The sequence below is a fragment of the Oryctolagus cuniculus genome, chromosome 6, assembly GCF_964237555.1.
Source record: "Oryctolagus cuniculus chromosome 6, mOryCun1.1, whole genome shotgun sequence".
NCBI classification, from domain to species: domain Eukaryota; kingdom Metazoa; phylum Chordata; class Mammalia; order Lagomorpha; family Leporidae; genus Oryctolagus; species Oryctolagus cuniculus.
The window spans coordinates 75,944,746-75,963,663 of record NC_091437.1 but is presented as its reverse complement, the minus strand read 5'-3'; the positions used below and the strand labels follow the sequence as shown (position 1 = coordinate 75,963,663).

Sequence of the window (18,918 nt, the reverse complement as noted above, 5' to 3'; positions counted from 1 at the left end):
ATTAAAAAAAGGACCAAACAAAAATACCAGCCATTGGAATTTCTGAGCTTCCCTAGGTCATGGTTCAGACTCCTTTCACAGGATAAGTAAACCTTGTCTCAAATCTGCCCATTCCTTACAGATTTAATTCATTATGTGTGTAGCCTACATGCACAGTCAGTCCTGTCAGTCCTCTGTATTTGCAGGCTCTATATCCATAGATTCAATCAATTGTGGATTTAAAATATTTGAAAAAAACATCTATTCTGAGCCTTTATATATTTCCCTGGTTATTATTCCCCAAATAATACAGTGTTGTGAGCAAATTACATACATTTACATTGTGTTAGCTATTGAAAGTTATCCAGAGATTTAAGACATACAGGAGGATATGTGTAGGTTAGATGCAAATATTACACTATTTTATATACAGAACTTGAGCATCCACAGATTTTGGTATTCCTGGAACAAACCACCCAGGGCAACTGAGGGATGCCTGTAATTATTTTTGCTTGCATGTCCTATCCTGTGATCTTCTTGTCCTTCAAATTCAAATACGAATTAAATGCAATGTCTATTTCTTTATTTCTACCTTATATTCCATTGTGTTGGTGAAACCCAAAAAATCGTATGGCTGTACTATTTTGAATCACAACAAATCCATCTCAAATCTCAGATAGATCCTCACATTATTCAGACAATTTTTTCTAAGTCTAGTGTTCGGCTGAAGGAAATCCAAGGAGTATGATATTCTAGAGCTAGGAGAAATTAGTTTCTCAGTGAGATCAGTGTTGTCCATGGGTCAATTACAGTGAAAATGAAAACTTCACAATGGCTTTGCAGTGATGGCAGAATAGAATAGAGCCCCTCCTCTCCTTGCTCTTGATTCTTCCCAGTGTACCCCACTCTCTTTGGATATGACTTTTCCGTTACTCTTCCTAGATGGCTCTGCTTTCTACAATCCTGAAGCCCTGTGCTAAATGTCTCTTTGGTGTTTTCTGTGATCTTGCAACAACCTGCAATATAGGTAATTTTGTCATTGTTTAGATCTTTTTTCACAAGTTCTAGTGAGTGCCTTCTACATGCCAGAGCTCTTAGGAGCTGGGTGGTATTGCTATAAGATCTTTGTCCTGGAGAAAATTGCCTTCTAGCAGGGAAGGCAAGCATTAAAACTAGCAAATAGACATATTGCCTAGACCTATGTTATGTCTATGGCAAAGATTTAAAAATGCATCTGTATGAGTAGAAACAGAGAAAGTTGAGTCTGAGGAATGCCAGGAACTGGGAATGTGATTGCAATATAAAATAGACAGTCAGGAGATGTTCAAGTGACTTTTGAATAAAGACTTGAGGAGAACAAAAAAGTAGGCACATGCGCCTGGGAAGCTTCCTACTGGCAGAGGTTCAGCCACTGAAAATGCCCCAGTGGGGAGTGCATCTGGCCTGTTAGAGGGACAGCTGAAGAAAATATGGGCCCAGGTAGCACAGGACTGTGCAGATTTGAAGAGATTTTATCTGTGTCATTGTGAGTGATGGGCTTTTGTTCTAAGTGAGCACTTGAGGGTTTTGAAGAAAGAAAGGGTGCCACTAATCTGATAGTTCGTTCTTTTCTTTCTTTCTTTCTTTCTTTCTTTCTTTCTTTCTTTCTTTCTTTCTTTCTTTCTTTCTTTCTTTCTTTCTTTCTTTTTTTAACAGACAGAGTGGACAGTGAGAGAGAGAGAGACAGAGAGAAAGGTCTTCCTTTTTGCCGTTGGTTCACCCTCCAATGGCTGCCGCGGCTGGCGCGCTACGGCTGGCGCATCGCGCTGATCCGAAGCCAGGAGCCAGGTACTTCTCCTGGTCTCCCATGTGGGTGCAGGGCCCAAGGACTTGGGCCATCCTCCACGGCACTCCCTGGCCACAGCAGAGAGCTGGCCTGGAAGAGGGGCAACCGGGACAGAATCCGGCACCCCGACCAGGACTAGAACCCGGTGTGCCGGCGCCGCAAGGCGGAGGATTAGCCTAGTGAGCCGCGGCGCCTGACCTAATCTGATAGTTCTTAAAATGATCACTCTGACTTCTATGGCTTCTGCATTCTTTTTAAAATTGACTATTTTTAAAGAAATATTTATTTAGGCAGAGAGAGAGAGAGAGAGAGAGAGAATGAATCTTTCATGCTAGTTCACTCCATAAATGGCTGCAAAAGCTGAGGCTGGACCAAGCTGAACCCAGGAGCCAGGAACTCTATCATGCTTTCTCCCACATTTGTCACAGGGGTTCAAGTACTTGGGTCATCTTCCGCTGCCTTCTCAGGTGAATTAGGAGGATACTGGATGGGAAGCAGAGCATCCTAGACTCAAACAAGCACTCTAATATGGGATGCTGGGAGTCATAAGCAGCACTGCATCACAACATTGGCCCTATTATTCTCTTAATTGACAAAAATTGTGTACATTTGTGATACATAGCATGATATTTTGATATATAAGTACCTGGTGAAATGACTAAATCAAGCCCATTAAAATAGGTCTTACCCTCCATATTTCTTTCCCTCTCTCCTTCCCTTTCGAGATCTCTCTCTCTCTTTTTAGTAAGAACATGTGAAAGCTACTCATATGGTGAGGAACACTGTGCTGACAATAACCTATGGGCTGACAACAGCAGGGTCAGGAGAGTCATTAGGGCGGTTTGTTGGCTGCTTGTCCAGGGTGTGGTAGTTTAGGTTTTGGACAGCTGCAATATCTGGGTCTGTTTTGAATTAATCACTTGGATGGAGGATGTTGGAGAAAGAAAGGCTTTGAGGATGTTTTCAAGATTCTTCGCTAAACCACTAGAGGGAAGTGTTGTCATCAGTTGAGATGGGGGAGGCTGCAGGTAAAGGGGCTGTTGAGTGATACTGGATTGAGGCTTTGCACAGGGTTCACCTGAGATATCTACTGGACAGTCAGTGTGCAAATGGGGTGAGTGGTGGGGATGGAGTCCATAGCAGAGACGGCAGCCTGGATGGCTATCCCAGGCATTCAGAGAGGGCCTAGCTGCAACACTGGATGGAGCTGACATCTTCTAATAGTGCTTTGGATGTCATCTAGTTCCTTTGGTACTCTGCAGGGTCTCCCTCAACTTACTCTGGCATACTTTTAATTGTTTCCTTGTTCTGAGTCTCCTGGGCTCTGCAGTAGCTCTTCCACCCTCACAGGGAGCTCTTGTCCCTGATTCAGAGGGAAGCCAGGCTCTGTCTATCCTGCTGTTTTCTCAACCATGGCACTGTTGAAATGTTGGGTTTGGTCATGTTATGAGGGTGGCTTATGCCTTGTAGGACATTGAACATCATCCCTGGCCTCCACCTGCAAGAGTTCAGTAACACTACTACCTCCAGCTGTGACAAGCAAGCATGTCTCATGACTTTACTGAATATTCCCTAGAGGCATAATCACCCCAAGTTGAAAACCAAGCTACAGTACTTCTCTGTCTTTCTCAGCAACTTTCCAATCCTTTTATCACATTACTATTGGCAATGTTTGCAAAATGAAAGTGTCCATTAGAAATCCCACTTTTTTAAGTCTTGCACTGTGTCATGCTAACTTTAAGGTGAAGTTCAAACTGTCTTGCTGAGCACCAGGGAAATGTATGAAGTGATTCCCACCTAACTCAATCTTTGCCTTGCCCTGCACATCCCCCCACACTGCTGTCCAACTCATTTACTTACTGTTCTGTAAAAGACTTGCACATTTTTGTATTCCTGTGTTTCACTCTATTTGTCTTCCCACTTTGTAAACTCTCTTATCTCTTTGGCAGTTAGGTATGTACAATTTGTCCACAGAATCATTTTTTTTCTGCACAGCCTTTCCTTATCTTTAAATCTGCTATAGCTCCTTTGTAATTCCTTGCCATTCTTTGTATAGCATTATCATAATACAGATCCTACTAGACTGTGGTCATTGATTTCTTGTCTTTTGCCTCTTTCCTGACTCTGAACTCTGAGAAGGTCAGGGACCTTGTCTTTTACTTCCTAGGCATGCAATAAGTGCTTATTAATGTTTGATGATCCTGTGGGATCGCAGAGGAGTGAAGTTACTTGTGAAGTGAGCAGCCACTAAGTTCTTATTGGAGCAATAGCCATTGGGATTGATGCTAAATGAGTGAGAACACACTTTGAACATCAGCCACTGTAGAAAAAATTAAAAAAAAAACTAGAGGAGGTTGAGAATGGCATATATAGTTGGAGGCTTATTATACTCATAAAGCAGGGGAAAATTACAGATTGCCAGAAAATCTCATAAAGGTTTGAATTCCTGCTGCAAACGGTGGAAGATTTCACTGATCCTTATTTAAAGGGCTGTTAAAAATTGGCATTTTTTCATAAAGAACCATCAAATAATTCAATGTAGTTTAGATTAGAAAGAAGAAGTTGCTTCTAGATGGACATGTATGGCTTTAATTTAGGCTAAGAGAATAGAAATTGAAAAGAAAGAGTGAAAAGCTTTCCTTGTTCTCAATCAGACTATGTCTAAAGTGTCTTGGAAACATGACTTTCTTTATAAATATTCCTGTTTGGGTTTGAAATAGTTTCCTGAGGGGTGAAACTTGTGCAATATGATTTTTTAAATATCTTTTGTTGCTTAAAAATAAAAATAACCATTTTCAAATATGCTGTCACTAACTCAAGCATAGGCTGGTAACAAGAAACTAAAAAGACGTTTCTCTTGAACCTGATGGATTATGGTAATTCAGTCCATTTTCCGTTAAAAATCAATTAAAATAATTTACCATGCCCTCAGATGCTTAATTAATCCTCAAATTGTGTGAATATTTTGTTGCTGTAATATCATTCTTACTTGCTGTTGGACAGTGAAGCTAATGTTTTGCTCTCTGACTTATCTGGGAAGTTGGAATCACGAAGCTGCCTCCAGTGTGTAACAACTCTCTGATGAGTGTGGACACAGCACAGTGTAGACCTCAACCCATTGGTCCCTGGAGGTCTCTTTCCTAAAGTTGGCTTCGTGTGCTGGATTGCTGAGATCTGGTTTTGAATGTCCTCTCAACTGCCTGCTTCATCTTCAGATACCCTTAGCTTATGGTTCACATGCATGCGGACACACACACGCACACAGAAACAGACGGGCTCACACACACAGGGGTACAACTTCCTTCTTCAACATTATTCCTTTTTTCCTTAGGATCTTATGGCTTTTGAGGAAATAAAAAGTAGCTACTGTTTATGAAAAAAGATTGGGGACATTGAACTTACAGTCTTTGTTGATTGTGCAGTTAGATACAGATAAATATAGCATTCTTCTCCCATCTCTGCTCTTGCATTAGAGTGGGGTTGCCAAGGTGATGACTTGGCACAGTGGATTTGTTTTTATGTGGCTCAGTGAGTTCATGCTGAAAGCTAAATCAATACTGGCACCTTCTCACCCTGAGAATCATTCGCTCTCTATTATTTTTGTTGTCATTCTCTGGCCACACTTCCTCATTCTGCATCTTTTAGCAAGCTTGGGAAGACTTTCACCTTCATTTTTGTGGTTTCATACCTAAGAAAGGTAAGGTAAGAATTTACTCAGGGAGGAGCTGTCAATCATGCCACAGCTCACCAAAATCCGTGATTCTAAAATATTTCTTTGGAATGAGATGGATTCTTTTTTGAGAAACCCCAGGAAGAATTTGCTTGATATCGGATATGTTCACTGTTGTCTAATGATTGCATGGGGTTTTAGGAGATATACTTAAACATACAGTGTGTTAGATCTCACAAATGTCAGGCTGGTATCCAAGTCCAGCTTGGTTTTCCCCAAGAAAATATATTCCCTCATGGGATGTTGAGTCAATAGCAATTCAGAAAGATTTTATTAGGGTTCATAATCCCATTTCTTGTTTCCGTCTGTCTTAGCCTGCTTTCTGTTGCTAAACTGAATACCACAGACTGAATAATTTGTAAAGAACAAAGCCTTCTTCAGCACACAATTCTGAGGGATGTAGGGTTCAGATGGCTGCATCTGGAGGTCCTTCCTGCTAGTGGGGGCTCTGCAGAGGCCTAAGGCAGGGCAGGGCATGGCATCACATGGAGTAACAGAATGTCCTGGCTCAGGGTTCTCCTCCTCTTCTTATGAAGTCATACTCTGATTGGAGTAGAGCCTCAACTTTTTGGTCTTATTTAACTGTAATTATCTCTCTAAGGTCCCACCTTCTGACACCTTAGTTGGATTAAGTTTCTATCCTCTCACTATCTCACAGTAGGGATTAAGTTTCAGCACGAACATTAGTGGGTACATTCAGGCTACAGCATACCATGTAGATGATGCAAAGAGTTCAGTGTTGCAGGGTCTTAGCCTCATGTTTGCAAAAGCAATGAATATGCAAAAATACTGACTGGCCAGTCACTCTCTCAGTGATCAAATATATATTGAGTGTTTTGCCTCTCAAGCTTTATGCTAGGAAACTGGGGATATGGAAATTAGCTTAAACCCAATATGGATTCTGTCTTCATAGCCGTTTGATTCTAGTAAGAGAAGACAGAAATGGATAAAATAATTCCTCAAACAAATAGAAAATTGCAATAATGTAGTGTTGATAGCCTGTAACACGGGACCATAATAAGAAGCTCTGGAAAGACTTCCCAGAGCAAAGCAACACAGCTGAGATTCAAAAATAGAGAAGGAATTCACTATGCAGTATGAGGTGGGCAGAGTTGCTAGGCTCAGAAGACAGAGTGCAGTGGACTTTGTAAGCAAGCGTATGGCAAGCGTGAGGTTGGGAGGAGGCAATGCTGGGGTTGAGATGGGAAAGCAGAGCGGCCAAGGCCAGGCAGGGAAAAGGGCTCTGTTAGAGATATCTTTCTTTACTACTGTAGAAATCTAAAGCCAACTATACTACGGCACATAAATAGTGCTTGTGCAGGGGATAGGGCCAATGGATGTAGGCAGGTCCATTGTATAATCCCTGCATTATGCAACCTGAGGGCATCATTTGCTGTAGTGTGGAAGTGGTAGATAGAAGGAGAATGGAATGTAGTCAAGAGATAATTGAGATACAAAATCAAACGAACTTGAGTTAAGACATGGGGAGTAAGGGCAAAGCTGGTATCAGTGCTAGCCTTGACTTAAAAAATGGATGTATGGTGGTTTTATTAACTGAGGTAAACAACAAGGCAGAGAGTAAGGAGGAAGGGTATAGATTGAGTTTCAGACATGTTAAGTCTGAAGCATCTTTTTGTATATCAGATTGAGGAGGCCATTGGATGTGCAAGTCAAGATATTAGAGATAAGCCTGGCTTGCCAACCCTCTGCAGGGAGAAAACAATTGAAGACATGCATGTAGATGACATCATCCAGAGAGCTTGTGTGTGAATTAACTTGAAATGACAATGGTGATGATTTCTTCTCTTCTCTGGATGTAGAGATAGTTACTGATTCATTTATGTCTCAATTTTTGAAGCGATTTAAACAGATTTAAAATCCTTTCAAGTGATCATTCACATTTATCTACCTTTGATAGGTGTCCAAAAAGTCAGAGTTATCAACTGTCTCATAAAAATAAGGTTGTAGGAGAGGAAGGATTTTCTGTATTACCAAGGCTCAGAAAGCAGTGGAAATCAAAGCTTTCTTTGACTGGGCCAAAGCCATCACATAAATCAAACAAACCTAACTTTAAAAGTCCTACTGCTTGGATTGGTTTTAAGATAAAAATTTATTTTTTAAAATAATTTAGGAATCTTTTATAAGACTTAAAGATGCCTGTGTTATAATCAAACAGACTCGCCTGGTTGCCTTATTTTCCTGCAAAGAACAAAATCTACTTTTGTGCATTTTTTGCATTCATTAGTAGTGAATTCAAATACCAGTAGTTTGTCCTACCAGGTATTATGTTGAAGTCTAGCAGAAAGCATTTGACCTGCAGGGCTTCCCCAGGTGAGTTTTGAATTGGGCAGATTTATTCTAAGGAATCATTGCTGGAATGGGGAATCAATAGACCTCTGTGATCAGTAGGTTCTTAGTGGGTGCATTCTGGAAAAGAGCTTATGCATTTCTTAAGAATTACTAAATATAAACTGCTACCTATAAAGTCTGTAAATGTAAAAATCAGTACTCATCAATTACTTTAGTTGTTATGGCATGCAAATCACAAATCCCATAAACTTTTAGAAGCTATGATATTGGGTCAACTATTGCATGGTATTTTAACCCTGAGATTGCATTTTGACCTTTAGGTTACTGGACTGAGTATGCCGGATACCATCTCAGCAGAAAGCTACTTCCTTCTAGTTCTAGTAACTCAGGCTTTTGTGTAGATTGTGGAGGCTGCACATTTGATCAATAATGGCCAAAGGCTAGCGCCAATTGAAAATGTTAATGCTAAACTCAAATTTTCTTTATTGTGAAAATTTTAGTAACAAAGAGATTGTTGCAAAGAAGTATAGATAAAAGAAGAAGGAGGAAAAAATGGTGCCTGGGTCATTTGTATGCTAGAATATTCACTTTTGGCATCAAGTTGTATAAATCATGTGCATAGCTTGTGGCCTTTTTTCTATTGGCTTTTCAGGAGGTTCTGTGGTTGGAATGTCATGCTTTCTTCCAGTTAAGCGCTCCACACCTTCATATGGAGAAAGGGCTGATGCAGGCAAACTGCGAGGTGGCTCTCAGCAATGTTGATAGCATGGGTTTTGTCAGGTTTGTGGCCCGGATTTGCCACTAACAAGTTCTGTGACTGGGTGCTTTACTTCTCCCTGTGGAGCATGCATTTCCATTCTTGAGAAGCCTTCGCTTCTGGAGCTGCTGACTCTCTTGAGTTGCAGTAGGTCATCTTTGAGTGCTCTGTATATCAGCTGAGCAGGTAAGCAGCTATGCTGTTCACCACTAGAGAGACTGGTAGGCCCAGATGTTTAGAGAAGTATCTACCAAAATGAAAGTATTGGTCTGGATATTTCTAAGTTGGGTAAATTTATCAAACTTTTTAGTCTCTCTGAACCACATTTTTCCCAGTTAAGCAATGGGGGTATTTATAGAATCTACCTTGCTACTTAGTTGTGAAGATGAAAAATGAATAAATACAGAGAAAACATTTAAAACAATAAATTTGTTGTTATTATTATGTACTTCATGCTATACTTGAAGCCCTCATCAGCACACATTGACACTCATTGTAAAATTCTATTTGTAGTCTCTGTTATTGAGCACATATAACACACACAGAGAATGGAATCCAACAGTGGAGGCAATGTATTTCACTTGGGAAGAAAAGCTTATACTGGACACCTTTCCAAGTCTTTCTTTGCTGCAGTAACTGAAGCATGTGTCTCTGCCCTCCTTCCAAACTCCTCTCAAGCCCCTTCCTCAATAACTTGTTTAGCTCTCCCAGGCTCTACTCCTTCATTCCTTGTAAGATCAAATAGAAAAGATAATGAGTGTGTTTGTGTGTGTAAGTTAAGGTAAAAGGGCAGAATTGTCCTATTAAAATACTGGGGCAATTATCCCAGTGTCACCACTGTAGCTTTGATCAAGACCATCAGCCTGGAGGTCAACTTTCCAAGGATACGGAGGATCCGGCACTGACCATAGGATACAACTCAGGCAGCTTGAACCAACTATACTTTTCCAATTACATTCTTTTCATTTTGCCACTATTGTAGTATTATGGTTTTCCAGTAGGTATCTGAAGTATTCTTCCTATAATAATGATTTTATGAGAAATAAACCTAGAAATGAAGTGAATATATTCCCTTTCATTAGCCACTTTTATTTTCTTCTTTCAAAAATATTTCTATTTGTGATTAAAAATTTTTTTGCAAACATATAAGATATGTGGCTTTTCTTTTCATTTGAGTGCCCTTATGTGATGTCAAATAACTTTGCATTAACAAGGCGCCTTTTACCTTTCACTGTGTCCTCTGACATGCATGTGATATCCTCTGCCCAACTAGGTATGAAACCAGGTTTGCTTCTTTTACATTTGAGGTGCTTTATGCAGTGTGTCTCTGTATACTGCTGTCTAAGGCTACTGGTTTCATTGAGGTGATTTGAAAAAGCAGTACTCGGAAGTCAGGTGCAGGATATACCTTTGAAAAGAAAGATGCTGCCTTACTTGGAGATCCTACTGTTTATCAGAAAGATTTACTTTGCAGAGGTCTGCTCAGCCCTGTGCTTTGAAAGCATGAGAATTCATTTCATCTTAGGATTTCTGAGGGAAATGCAAACCTTTCTGGCTTCAGTTGAGCTGCTTCAAGAGAAGGTTTCCTGAAGTGGAAGCTATGGGAAAAACCTCCTGAATCAATTGTATAGAGGGGATGTGGGAGACTGAAAAGTTCTCATCCTTGAGGATTAAAGCAGCGCACATTAGTCCTCACCCATCCCCAGCATTATAATGAATTAATTTCAGGTATTCCTCATGTTCCGTCAACTATGCCCTCCTTTGCCTCCCCCAGACAGGAACATTCTCCTTGCTCTGGAATGTAAACTAGTGTGTGGTCACTTGTGTGTCTTATTGTGGTTGCAATCTAAATTTTTATTCTAGCTTCACTTTAATTGTTCTAATGCATGGAAGACTAACTTCAGCAACAACTTAGAATCTTATGAACTTCACAGCTATCCCTGAGAAAAGAGGTGGCATCTTGACCCCTCTTCTTCAGGTTCCCTTTGGAGCAGCAAATGTTTAGATCTAGGACTGTGAAAAACAGGAGAAGCATAAGCCATCTCTGAGTTTCCAATTTTTGTACCTGATGAACTGTGTTTGGGGCTGGTATCCTTTGCAATTTCAGTTGAAACTATTGCTAATTCTTAAACATTTTATTTTGCTCACCAGCACAGGGAATAACCAACTTGATTGTGTGTCTTTCAGGTATATTCATTTCAACCAAATAGCAACTCTACAGCCAGAGACCTTTGAAGACCTTCTGAAATTAGAGCGGCTGTGAGTGTTGACCCTCTAACTGTCCTTTGCTTTTTCTTTACACGTTCTGTTTATACAACACATTGGACTGCCCTGGAGATCAGGACACTTTGCTGTAAGCTTAGGAAGCAGAGTAAATAAACAACATCCTGTAATTTGAAATCCAAGGAGAAAATATGAATAATCCAATTAAAAATAAAGTAAAAGAGGTGATCACAGATGAAATCACTTTGAAAGTTTATGGTAGAATCTACTACAGTTGGACATATACATTCCTATGACCTAGCAATTCCACTTCTAGTTCCATTCTGTATAGTTTGAAAATGTACCACAGAAGTTCATGCATTGGAAGCTCAGTCCTCAAATTCATGTTAATAGTTTTTGCAGAGGGGGGTGTCTTTGGGAGGTAACTGGGGTTAGAGATGTTATGAGGAATCAACCCCCCTATAAGAAGAGCAGGAGAGAGCTGAGCTCGCATCCTCTGGCTCTCTTGCCTTGTGACGCTCTCCGCCAAGTTATGATGCAACAAGAAGGCCCTCACAACATGTCATGCAGATGCCAGTGTCTTGAGCTTCATGGCCTCCAGGAACATGAATCAGATAAGCTTCAGTTCTTTATAAATGACTTCATCTCAGGTGTTTTGTTATAGGAACAGATGGATTAAGGTACATGTACAATAGAAGGTGTATTCTTGAGTGTTTGCAGCAGCATTTTTTTCTGATCAATCCACACTGGAAAATGACCCAAGTCTTCAACAAGAAGTAAAGAAAAAAAGCTACCATCTGTTCATAAAATAAAATACAGCATGATGAATCTCAGAAACATTCTGATAAAAAAATCCACACACTGAAAGATAAGAGAAGTTAATCAACCACTATCCCATGCAGTTACTTCAAATCTACTGGACTACAGAAGCACAGGCACTATAATGCATAAAATTATTATTTTTTGTTTTTATTTTGTTTCAGAGGAATGAGATGGTGGGTGGGGTGCTGGGTATGGGAGCATGTGATATTCCTCTTCTACTCTGACTTGTGTGAATGGGGATCCCTGTGTAGGAAGCACATGGTTCAAGGCATGTGGAACTGTGGAAGTATATAGTCTTAATGACTAAAGACTTTCAGAAACCTGGGTCACTAACTTTAATTTAGGGGAATGTTTTCCTGATGAATCAGCACTACTTTTATGCTGTACAGCAAGACTGCTACTGAACCACCAAAACTCTGAAAATCCCTCCGGTCACTCTTACCAAACAGCAGCCCCCAAAGCTGCAGAAATAGGAAATAGAGTGTCCTGCTCCCTGAGGAGATACAGAGGTCTACAGCAGTGATGCAGGTCTTGTCTTTCTTGAAAGATTAATTTAGTTAGAAGGCAGAGTGACAGAAAGGGAGGGAGAGACAAAGACAGAGATGTTCATTGACTGCTGGACTCCCCAAATGGCTACAACAGCAGGGGGTGGGTCAAGCTGAAGCCAGGAGCCAGGAACTCCATGTAGGCATCTCACATGGTTGATAGGAACTCGGACACTTGGGCCATAATCCACTGCCTCCCAGGCACATTACCTGGAGGCTGGATCACAAGGGCAGCTTGACCCATTGTGGTACAATGCCTGCCCCTGGTCTTGTCTTTATAGGGGGGACTTCTTATCATGGGATCCATGAATGGGCTCTAAGAACTTGGGGACTCATTAGTCAAAAAGGGTTTAATTATTTAAACAAATGTACATTTTAAACTACTAATGCAGGTATATAATATCATAGCCAATCTTCCACATTTGTGGGTTTCACATATGTTCTTTCAACCAAATATTTAAAAAAATATCTGGGGTCTGTACTGGGCATGTGCAGAATTTTCTTGTAGTCATTCCCTAATCAATGCAGCGTGATGACTATTTTCACAGCCTGTACATTGCACTTGGTGTTATAAGTAATCTAGAGGAGACAGAATTGGGTGCAGTAGATTAGGCCACCACCCGTGACTCCAGCATCCAGTATTAGTGTTCCTTTCAGTTCCAGCTGCCTCACTTCTGATTAAGTTTCCTGCTAAAGCATGTAGGGTGTGCTTGGGCCCTTGCTACTCATGTGGTAGACCTGGATGGAGTTCCTGGTTTCTGGCTTCAGCCTGGCCCCAACCTGCATCGTGGCCATTTGGGGAGAGAACCAGTTGATGGAAAAATACTCTCTTTCTGTCTTTCCTTCTCTCTTTATCACTCTTCCTTTCGAATAAATAAAATAAATACTAAAAATATATAAGGGAGAATATGTTCAGGTTATATGCAAATACCCTGGATTTGGGTATTTGTGAGGGATTTAACACAAACTGGATCCCTCGCAGATACTGAGGGACCACTGTGTACAGTACATGTAGCTTAAGAGGAAGAACTTTCTAGTTCAGTCTCTCTCTATAAAGGCCACCAGTTTACTTCTTTTTTTTAAATTTTTCAGTTGTCAACATTTCTGCCTAGACAATATGTCCAGATGTTCATTCTTTCCTTTTTAAGTGCAGATTGTGTGCACTGCCTCCTACTCTGAAAGATGGGTCATTTACACCACTTTCCCTACCCTCTGTTCAATACCATGTGTTTTATTGTTTATATATATATATTATATATACTATATATATAGTGTATATATATTATATATATAATTGACCTTCTAATTCTTGTTCTATTTATTTTGATAGCCTTTCTTGATTCTTCACTTAAAATTTTGAGACTACTATCCAATCTCATACTTTCTTCTATTTTTCTACATTCTTTACATCTTTATTCTGGTAGCTAGCTCCTCTGTTCAAATTCTTTATTCAGAATATAATACATAGTCACTCCACTGTGCTGCAAAATACCAGAACCCATGAATTCCAAAATACTAGGTTTTTATACCCATTATCCAATTTGCAACCCTCCACCCCTACCCCAACCCTTCCCAGCTCTAGTAATTACTATTTAAATTCAGACCTCTCTCCCTTTCTCTCTCTCTCTCACACACATACACACACGTGTATATTTATATGAATAATTTTAACTTCCACATGAGAAAAAGAACATGCAATATTTTCAGCATCTCGCTTATTTCACTTAATATAATGATCTCCCATCCATTTTGCTGTAGATGTCAGAATTTCACTCTTCTTTATGGCATATACTTTTTTATCCTTTTGTCCATGCAAGGACACTTATATTGATTCCATACTTTGCTATTGTGAATAGTGATGCAATGAATATCCTTGTCTGATTTAGGATGTTAGAGGAATTGATACCATTTTTTCCCAGTCAATATGATGTTGACCATGGGTTTGTCATATATATAGCCTTCATTATGTTATTTCTTTCTTTATCTAATTTTTCAAGTTTTTAAAATCATGAATAGGAGCTAAATTTTATCAAAAGCTTGTTGTGCATCTATTGCGATGATCATATGATTTTTACCCTTCATTTTGTTGATGTGACACATTGTTATTTCTTTATGAACCAATGATTTATGAACCATTATTATGAACCATCTCTTCATTTGTGAATAAATCTCATTTTGTTAGGGTGAATGGACTTTTTGGTATGTTCTTGAATTTTATTTGCTAGTATGTTGTTGGAAATTTTTGCATTGTGTCTATGTTCATCAGAGATATTGGTCTAGAGATTTCTTTTGTTGTTCTTGTCATTGTAGCTGTGCCCTGTTTTTGGAATCAGGATAATGCTAGCCTCATAGAACAAATTTGAAAGGGTTCCCTCCATTTCAAATTTGTGAAATAGTTAAAGAAGAATTAGTATTAATTCTTCCTTAAAAGTTTGGTAGAATGTAGTAGTAAAGCCTTCTGTACCCTGACTCTTCTACAGCTGGGGACATTTTACTACTTATTTATTCTCATTACTCATTATTAGTCTGTCCCATTAGTTTTCCATGTCTTCTTGGATCGAGTTTGGAAGATCACATATATCCAAAAATATATCCATTTCTCTTAGGTTTTCCAATTTGTTGGCTTATAGCTATTTATGGTAGTCCTTAAGAATCCTTTGTAATATCTCCTTTTACATTTCTGATTTTTATTTGAGTCTTCAAATTTTAGTATAACAATTTATTTTATTTTGTTTATTTTTTTAAAAAACAGTCCTTCATTTCATTGATTTTTATATATTTTCTCAGTTTCAATTTTATTTAGCTCTACTCTAATTTTTCTTTTTTCTTTTTTTTTCCTTTTTTTGACTTCAGGTTTGGTTGCTCTTATTTTTCTAGATCCTGGAGATAAATTGTTGGGTTGTTTATTTCTTATCTTTCTGTTTTTTAAAAATATAGGTGAAATTACTGATATGAACAGTCTTCTCAGCACTATTTATTTTTGCTGTACCCCATACATTTTGGTATATTATGTTTTCATTTTAATTCATTTCCAGGAATTTTTAAATTTTCTTTTTGTTCTCTTCAGTAACTAAATCTTCATTCAGTAGAATGTTGCTCAATCTTCATATATTTCTAAATTCTAACAGTTGTTTTGTTGTTGATTTCTATTTTCATTCCATGATGGTCAGAAAAGATACATGATTTGATTTGATTTTTGAAACTTGCTGAGACTTGTTTTGTGGTATGGTTTATAGCCTATCCTTGAGATTGATACATGTGCTGATGAAAAGAATGTGTACTCTATAGCCGCTGGGTGAAATGTTCTACAAATATCTGTTAGGTCAATTTGGTCTGTATTCTAGTTTAACTCTGGTGTTTCTTTAACTTGTTGACCTCTCCATTGGTGACAGGAATATTGTAATCTGTCACTATTTCTATGTTGGAACTTATCTCTTTGTTTAGATTTAAAAATGTTTTGTTTTATAAAATTATTCCCTTGGATTTCTTCTCAGGCATTATATCAACCAATATCACAACATTCTCATGTTCCTTTGGGGGAGTAGTATTGGCTTTTTTCCTTACTTCTTTTGCTCCTACATGATATTTGCACATTTGATGTATTGGTTGTCTCTGTCACTGTCAGTATGACTTTCATGAACTGAAGGATTTCACCTGAAGATGTATTTTCAAGTGTTGGCTTGGCAGGCTACATTGGCTTTAGTTCCAGTTTGATACTGAAATGTGGTCTCTCTGTAACTTCTTCCACTGTGAACAATGGCAGTGGCTGCAGGGACGTCTGGGGCTCCTCTCAGTTCTAGCAGGAAAGTGCAGATCTCAGTGATTGCAGCCAAGGTCATGCCATGTCATATTCTAGTCCTGGGCAGGTGTGTGTGATTACCTGTAAGCACAAAGCTAGCTGGGCTATGATTGCACCAGAACTGAAGTCCAAGGCACTCACCAAAACCAGAACAGGCTGGAAAGGCAAGATGTGCAGCCCAAGCAGCTGTGCATAAGCAGCCACTCCATCCAGAGCCAAAGCAGCCTTGATAAGAGAGCTATGGTGGGACCAAGGCAGGCCCCAGTCTGTGACTCACAAGCACTACACTGTGGGGCAAAGTGGTTGTCTCCAACCCCTCAGGGGAAAGTGCCCTAGCTCCTAAGGTTATGGTAGCAAGATCTATTCCGCTTTTGCTTGAGCCACCTGACTCATGTAGTGCAGGATGTTGCTTGGGCTAAGGTGAGGGGAAGACAGTTACTGCTGGGTCTAGCTGGATTTGTGAGGCTGCATTCCAGTTTTGCTAGTGCAGTGGAAAGTCTGTGGGGTTGCAAGAATGGGGTTATGTGGAGACTTCTGTCCCATAGGGCAGGTGGATTCTGATGCTAACTTCTTTCTCAAGACTATATGACTTGGGACTGGCGCTGTGGCACTGTGGGTTAAAGTCCTGGTCTGAAGCTCCCACATCCCATATGGGCGCAGGTTTTAGTCCCAGCTGCTCCACTTCTGATCCAGCTCTCTGCTATGGCCTGGGATAGTAGTAGAAGATGGCCCAAGTCCTTGGGCCCCTGCACCCACATGGGAGACCCGGAGGAGACTCTTGGCTCCTGGCTTCGGATTGGCCCAGCTCCATCCGTTGCGGCCATCTGGAGAGTGAACCAGAAGATGGAAAACCTCTCTCTCTGTCTCTACGTCTCTCTGTAACTATGTCTTTCAAATAAATAAAATAAATCTTTTTTTTAAAATGACTACATGACAATGCTATAGCTTATGTTCTAGGGGTTGGGAAAACAATGTGAGTTGCTTTCCTGAAACCAATCTACCATCTGTAGTCCTGGGAGTTCCCCTTGCTGAGATGTAAGTCCATACTGCATGTTGATCCTACTTGTAGCTAAGACTGCTGGCATCTAGTGTTCCTGGAGATTGGGTCTGCTGACACTCTCTTGTTCAACCTTTCCCTTGCAATGTGGAACCCCAGTATCCACTATGGGTTCAGGGCAACAGTTGACAGTTTGTTCCTCTCTTTGCTCTTCCATCCCAATTCTCTGTGACCTATGGGGTAGCTGTGCCCTCTCAGCTGAACCCCAATGCTCTCCTACAGGTTCTCACTTTGAAACACATTTATTTGCTTGCTATTTTGGTTCTTCTCTGTGGAGAAGATGTGGGCACCTCCACTGGGCCATGTTGGAACTCAGAATTTTGAATCACTGGGCTTGATACTTCAAATGTTCTTTCAATCTCAAGACTCAAGTCTTTCTTCAGCTTTATATGTTTCTCTTTAATTACTTATTTGATAATTTCCCCTCTTCTTTATACTTTTTGTTCCTTCTTTTTAATTATGGCTTGGGTTTCAGACTATCTGAATCTCTATATTCTTTTTTTTAACTTTTATTTAATGAATATAAATTTCCAAAGTACGATTTATGGATTACAATGGCTTCCCCCCCATACCGTCCCTCCCATCCACAACCCTCCCCTTTCCCACTCCCTCTCCCCTTCCATTCACATCAAGATTCATTTTTGATTATCTTAATATACAGAAGATCAGCTTAGTATACATTAAGTAAGGATTTCAACAGTTTGCTCCCACACAGAAACATAAAGTGAAAAATAATAGATGATTTTTTTAAATGATGATGAAATCAGATCAGACCTATTGTCATGTTTAATCCCAGTGAGAGTCAAGTTGGGAGTTGATAATTTCTTTTCTTTTCTTTCTTTCTTTCTTTCTTTCTTTCTTTCTTTCTTTCTTTCTTTCTTTCTTTCTTTCTTTCTTTCTTTCTTTCTTTTTTTTTTTACAGAGGATCAGTTTAGTATGCATTAAGTAAAGATTTCAACAGTTTGCACCCCCATAGAAAAACAAAGAGTGGACAGTGAGAGAGAGAGACAGAGAGAAAGGTCTTCCTTTTGCCATTGGTTCACCCTCCAATGGCTGCTGTGGCCGGCGCGCTGCGGCCGACGCACCGCGCTGATCCAATGGCAGGAGCCAGGAGCCAGGAGCCAGGAGCCAGGTGCTTTTCCTGGTCTCCCATGGGGTGCAGGGCCCAAGCACCTGGGCCATCCTCCACTGCACTCCCTGGCCACAGCAGAGAGCTGGCCTGGAAGGGGGGCAACCGGGACAGAATCCGGCGCCCCAACCGGGACTAGAACCTGGTGTGCCGGCGCCGCTAGGTGGAGGATTAGCCTAGTGAGCCGCGGCGCCGGCCTCTATATTCTTTTATTTTCTATTATTTGGTCACTTTGCTTCATAATCTGGTCACAGGTCTTCATTTGAAAACTTATTATTGAAAAACCTCCAGTCATATTTTAGTTGATACAAAAATGCTTTCTGATTTCCTGTTTATTCATGTCTCATAGCATCTCATAATTGTTTTTAATTATATATTCAGTTCCCCCACTCCTCTCTAATAGGTCTGTTTCTAACAAAATTTCTCCTTTTGTGAGAGTTTTCAATGGGAAATTGAATGAGAAATGGCAGATTTATATTTCTTTTTCTTTTCTTTTCTTTTTTTTTTTTGACAGGCAGAGTTAAACAGTAAGAGAGAGAGAGAGAAAGGTCTTCCTTCCGTTGGTTCACTCCCCAAATGGCCACTACAGCTGGTGCTGTGCCGATCCGAAGCCAGGAGCCAGGTGCTTCCTCCTGGTCTCCCACATGGGTGCAGGGCCCAAGGACTTGGGCCATCCTCCACTGCCTTCCCAGGCCACAGCAGAGAGCTGGACTGGAAGAGGGGCAACCGGGACAGAATCTGG

General features: G+C 40.1%; 1 protein-coding gene across 1 annotated transcript in view; it reads left to right on the top strand.

Annotated features, from left to right (window-relative positions):
- PXDNL (peroxidasin like) overlaps positions 1-18,918 on the top strand; it is a 519,551-nt gene that overhangs the window by 325,032 nt on the left and 175,601 nt on the right. The window contains exon 5 of the mRNA XM_002710472.5: positions 10,789-10,860. Coding sequence (XP_002710518.3) covers positions 10,789-10,860 — 72 coding nt within the window. The remainder of the gene's footprint in view (positions 1-10,788; positions 10,861-18,918) is intronic.